This window comes from Hyperolius riggenbachi, chromosome 3 (assembly GCF_040937935.1).
Source record: "Hyperolius riggenbachi isolate aHypRig1 chromosome 3, aHypRig1.pri, whole genome shotgun sequence".
Lineage (NCBI taxonomy): Eukaryota > Metazoa > Chordata > Amphibia > Anura > Hyperoliidae > Hyperolius > Hyperolius riggenbachi.
In genome coordinates, this window is record NC_090648.1 from 54,287,275 (window position 1) to 54,293,274 (window position 6,000).

At 43.4% G+C, this 6,000-nt stretch overlaps 1 protein-coding gene across 1 annotated transcript in view; it reads left to right on the forward strand.

Annotated features, from left to right (window-relative positions):
* Positions 1–2,684, forward strand: part of LOC137562610 (complement C3-like) — a 340,327-nt gene extending 337,643 nt beyond the window's left edge. Inside the window, exon 41 of the mRNA XM_068274113.1 lies at positions 2,527–2,684. Within this exon, the coding sequence (XP_068130214.1) occupies positions 2,527–2,665 (139 nt within the window). The 3' untranslated portion in view covers positions 2,666–2,684. The remainder of the gene's footprint in view (positions 1–2,526) is intronic.
* Positions 2,685–6,000: the final 3,316 nt, after the last annotated feature.

A 6,000-nucleotide genomic window follows, 5' to 3' on the forward strand; every position in this document is an offset into this window, starting at 1 on the left:
CATTTAAATTGACTGTAGACCACAACAAACAAACTTTTTGTGGCACAGAAAGCAATCTTTTAAAACAAATCAGTAAGTAAAGCCAGGTACACACAATGCAATTCCCCGTCAGATAGATGGGTCGAAAAGATCATTTCTGACAGGTCCGATCTGATTTACGATCGTTTTTCTGATTGATTTGCATAGAAGTGATCAGACAATTGATCAGAAAAACGATTGTAAATCTGATCGGATTTATGGGAAATTCTCTATCGACCCATCTATCTGATAGGAAATTGCATTGTGTGTACCACACATAAGAGAGATCACACTTTCAAAAAAGAATGTGTGCCTTTAAAGCGTCATGAAATACTCCTGTAACAACATCCTGTGCCTATTAACCTGTGTTTGAAGTGTTTTGCTGACACTATTATTTCACTTGGTAGCTGTGGACTGGGTTTTATTCAAATACAAAGTAAACACGTATTCAAACTCAAATGAATGATCAAATCTACTGAAATTACTATTCAAATGCAAACAAATGTAGCACTCTGGCCAGCAAAGCTGCACCCACACCACAAGGAGGCAGTCTAGCTACTTGCCTGGTTCCTTCAGGTCTTGTTTACATAGATGCTTTGTAAAATGCTTGGATACGTTTGTGCAGTGATTAGCATTTTTCAGGTAACGAAACAGGATTTTGATGTCTGAAAATCCAAATAACCCCCCTGTGTCCTAAATTGGGAGAGAAACAATATAAGCATGCACAAACACCTCCTGGTTTTCCATTTGCGTGCATATCTCACCCTTCCTGGCAACTGGATGCAATGTTTATTTACTGCCCTCAAAGTGATGTCCTTCAACCACTTCCATTCCATGTATACCTGCAGCAATGTTTATTCAAATCACTGGAGATTTCAACCACTTCACCTCCAAGGGTTTTCCCCCTTAAAGGGAACCAGAGACGAAGCACCCTCGTGTATTTTACCATATATATCAGTAAGAACATTAGAGAAAACACTTACCATGCTCTCTGTTTCATCTTCACTGCTAAAAGTGTCTGTTATCAGCTGTGATAAGAATCCCGGACTGTGCATTCAGTCTGGCTTTGCAGGGAATAATTATAGCTGAGTCATTATAGCAGAGCCACAAGGGGCAGGCTTAGGCTTGAAAAGACACCAGAGAAGACAGACTCCGCTATAATCTTTCCGTAGCAAAGCTAGACTGCATGCTCACTCGGGGATTCTTATCAGAGGTGATAACAGTCAGATTAAACAGAGAACAATGAAACAAAGAGCAGATTAGGTGTTTACTGTCATGTTCCCACTGATTTATAAGGTAAAATACAAGAGGGTGCTTCATCTCTGGTTCTCTTTAAAAACCAGAGCAATTTTCACCTGTCAGCACTCTTTCCATTCATTCGCCTATAACTTTATTACTACTTATCACAACTAAACAATCTATATCTTGTTTTGTTCACCACCAATTAGACTTTCTTTGGGTGGAACTTTTTGCTAAAAACTATTTTATTCTAACTGCATTTTAACAGGAATAATAAGAAAAAAAAATGGGAAAAATCATTATTTCTCAGTTTTCGGCCATTATAGTTTTAAAATAAAACATTCTGCAGTGGATAAAACTCACACATTTTATTTGCCCATTTGTCCCATTAATTGCAATGTTTAAAATATTTCCCTAGTACAATGTATGGCGCCAATATTTTATTTGGAAATAAAGGTGCATTTTTCAGTTTTTTCAGTTTTGAGTCCATCACTAATTACAAGCCCATAATTTAAACAATAACAGTAATATAATATACCCTCTTCACATACATATTAAAAAAAGTTCAGTCCCTAAGGTAACTATTTCTGTATTTTTTTTCATTGTCATTTTTTCTTATGCATACATTTATTTGGGTACTATGGGAGAGTGTGGGAGGGAAGGAGTTAATTTTAAATGTAATTGCGGGTACTTTTATTAAAATAAATGTATGTGGGTGTATTTTTACTATTTGGCCACAAGATGTCCTCGTGCATTATTTCCTATTAGCGTACTATAAGGGCATAAATAGGAAGTAATGGGTGGCTGTGTTACTTCGGAAGTTACAATGAACGCAGGCATCTCATTGATGCCGGCGATCGTTGACACAGGGACTTAGAGTAATGAATGGGAACTGTGTTCCAATTCATTCATCTCCCAACTATGTCTGGCGGTGAGAACGAGCACGGGAGCGAGCGGGCACGCGCGGCGGCAAGGGATGAGTATGTACATCCTTGCAAGGTAAAGTGATGTTTTGCAGGGACGTACAGTAGATACTCATCCCAAGGAGGGGAAGTGGATAAAAGAAGGTAATTGTAGTGGTGGAAAAGCACAGCACTTCAGTGCTCTTTGTGAACATACAGAGAACCAAATGATCATTTGTGACTATTTTGGCCATCAGTTCAAACACCAACCAATGACAAACAATCATTTCCACCCGCAAAACCTGCATGTCTTTACCAGGCTTTATGTTGAGAGGCGCTCCTAACTAATATGGAAATCTCTCTGCAGGTACGCCTTCCTGATCACCAAAGACACCTGGATCGAGAGGTGGCCATCCGACAGGGAGTGTCAGGAGAAACGTCTGGACATATGTGATGAGCTCAGCGAGTTGGCAAATGACCTCCAATTCCGTGGCTGTGATAATTAAAGCACACCTCTATTACAAATCACTGGTCTATAATGTTTTTTGCATTGTCTATGTCTAGCAGTCACAAAATGGTGGTGTATGAATAGTGGTGGGACCATCTTGGATCACGCCACTTTCAAACATTACTCACCTTTAAGTTCAGATAAAGTATATATATAAAAAAAAAGATTTTCTCTTTGTAATTGTTGTGTTTTTAAATAGGGATGAGCAAAACTGTCCAAACCACTTTCACATTTTATTTTATTGTATTTTTAATTATTTTTTGCAAAATTACAAAAAAAAAATCAAAAATTTGCATTGAAGTCTGTGGGGCCATATTTTGAGGTTGATTGCATAGCTCCCATACATGACATGTACAACTACATGAACAATAACTCATGGAAGAAGTCATTAATCACATTTTTAGAACTCACCGTATAATTAAAGCGGAATATAACCCTGCATTTCAACTTTGCTCTAAAACATTATTTACAGTATATTATATGCAACCAGCATTTTTTTTTTACTAGACCAGCATTGGAAGGGTTACACAGTGCTTTAAAGTTCCTGGAGATTTCTGCAGACGCATCCAAGCTGACATAGATACATTTATGTATACAAAATGTATCTAAGTGTGGCATGTGACTCATCTCTCTGACTGAGAAGGAGTTGGAGGACAGCCAAAGAGTGTGTAACATTTCTCAATAGATACATATAACTAAATAGAATGTAACAATCTGAACTTCTGCATATCTCTCCACGGAACTTTAAAGAGGATATGTAACGTCAAAAGATCTCCTGGGGGGTACTCACCTCGGGTGGGGGAAGCCTCCGGATCCTAATGAGGCTTCCCACGCCGTCCTCCGTCCCTCAGGGGTCTCGCTGCAGCCCTCCGAGAAAGATGACGTCAATATTTACCTTCCTGGCTCCTGCGCAGGCGCTCTGACGGCTGTCGGCTCCGAAGTAGGCGGAAATACCCGATCGCCGTCGGGTCTGCTCTACTGCGCAGGCGCAAGTTTCCAGCGCCTGCGCAGTAGAGCGGACCCGACTGAGATCGAGTATTTCCGTGTAGTTCGGAGCCGAGAGCAGCCACAGCGCTCCCGCTGGAGCCAGCAAAGGTAAATATTGAAATTACAGTCAGGTCTGTCGCCGGCTGTTCGGAGGGCTGCAGCGAGACCCCCGTGGGACAATGCTTACTTTTGGACAGTGCAGAGGCGTATCTAGGCAATATAGCGCCCATGGCAAACACTGAGATTGCGCCCCCCCACCACCACCAAGTACTCACATGCCTCTGGATAATTAATCAAGTAGTCACTGCGCCCAATAAAATTTTTAATTAGTAGTTTTTATTAAGTAGTTACACACCTCCAGATGCAATAATTCAGTAACCAGGTGCCTTACAATAAGTATTACAGTCAGGGACATCAAGATCAAATAATTAGGTAGCCAAGTGCGGCAGAAGTTAGATTGTAAGCTCCTCTTGCACAGCCAGCCCGATCCCCCCTCCCCACCTTACCACACAAGGTATACCTGCACCCCTGTAACAGAATTAGCAAATGCGTTGCAGATGACAAATGATTCCGCTGATAAATCACAACTAAAGGATATCCCTGTGATGGTAAATTAAATGAGACAACAGAGTCTAACAGCATCTAATTCTAGATATCCTGCTACTGTAACATCATCACTTCACAAATGCCAAGCATTGCTTCATACAAGAGTCCCAGAAATCAGCCTCCTGTGATGTAAAGGAAACCAGCCTATATTGAGCAGAAGAGTGAACTGTGAATAATAAAATGCGATTCTGTAATATTATACATTGTTATTCTACCACCAAAAGTGTGGATAGAATCACACAAGCAAATTACAAGGATAGCAAGAGGCCCTGCAGTGACATATAGCAGAATGCAGTGAAGAGGCCCTGCAGTGACATATAGCAGAATGCAGTGAAGAGGCCCTGTGGTGACATATAGCAGAATGCAGTAAAGAGGCCCTGTAGTGACATACAGTAGAATGCAGTAAAGAGGCCCTGTAGTGACATATAGCAGAATGCAGTGAAGAGGCCCAGTGGTAACATATAGCAGAATGCAGTGAAGAGGCCCTGCAGTGACATATAGCAGAACGCAGTGAAGAGGCCCTGTAGTGACATATAGCAGAATGCAGTAAAGAGGCCCTGTAGTGACATATAGCAGAATGCAGTGAAGAGGCCCTGTAGTGACATATAGCAGAATGCAGTAAAGAGGCCCTGTAGTGACATATAGCAGAATGCAGTAAAGAGGCCCTGTAGTGACATATAGCAGAATGCAGCAGGGGTTAGATTATGAGGAGGAGAGATGAAGTGCTCACCTCTACCACATTCCCGGCTCTCTGTTCCTGGACCTTAGTTAGATGTTCGCCACCTCCTCATCTTGTGCCTTCCTCCCATGCTTGATGCCTCCGGTGACCGGTCTTCCGCGCCCCCTGCCCGCCGGCTCTCTGTCCCTGCTGTCTAACTTTAGTTTAGCAGCAAGAGGCGAGACAGAGAGGGCGCACACTTCCCGCCCGGTGCGCTTCAAATGCAGGAAGTGGTTGATAACGTCACTTCCGCATGTGACGCGACGGGTGTATGGAGTGCGCCCTCTCTGTCTCACCTCTTGCCGCTAAACTAAAATCTGACAGCAGCGACAGAGAGCCGGCGGGCGGGGGTGCGGAAGACCGGAGGCATCGAGCATGAGAGGGAAGCACAAGATGCGGAGGTGGCAAATAGCATGGCCCCCATGGGAAGGAACGGGGGGGCGCGGGGGACCGGAGGCATAGCGGAAGAAGCGGCAAGGATGCGGAGGTGGCAGGCAGCATGGGGACAGGCATGGCGCCCATGGTGTACTGAAGCCCATGGCACTAGCCATGCCTGCACCCCTCTAGATCCGCCACTGGGACAGAGGTAGGGTATTTGACACCCGGTGTGGATTATTTATGCCCCCCCCCTAAAAAAAAAAAAAAAGGAAAGGAGAGAGTGCGATGCTCAAAGCACACATGGTAAAACAAAATGGGTGTGGCCATGACAGGACGCAGGTAGTGCCCTAAGTGTCCTCCAAAAACAGTTAGGCAGCAAAATATATCAATTCTCCTGTTGTATTTATTTTGGTTAATTTATTAGCATACCACTTAGCAGGGCCGGTTCTAGCTACAATGGGGCCCTGGAACAAAAGTAACTTGGGAGGCCCTGATGCCTTCCTTCCTACCAAACCACCCTAAGGGCCCCTGAGCAGGCCGCCAAGTCCAATCCAATCCCCACCCCCTCCCCCCATCATACAGTATCATCAGCTGTCCATCATATGTCCCAGAAAAAGCATTTTTGGGGTTTCCATTATTCACCT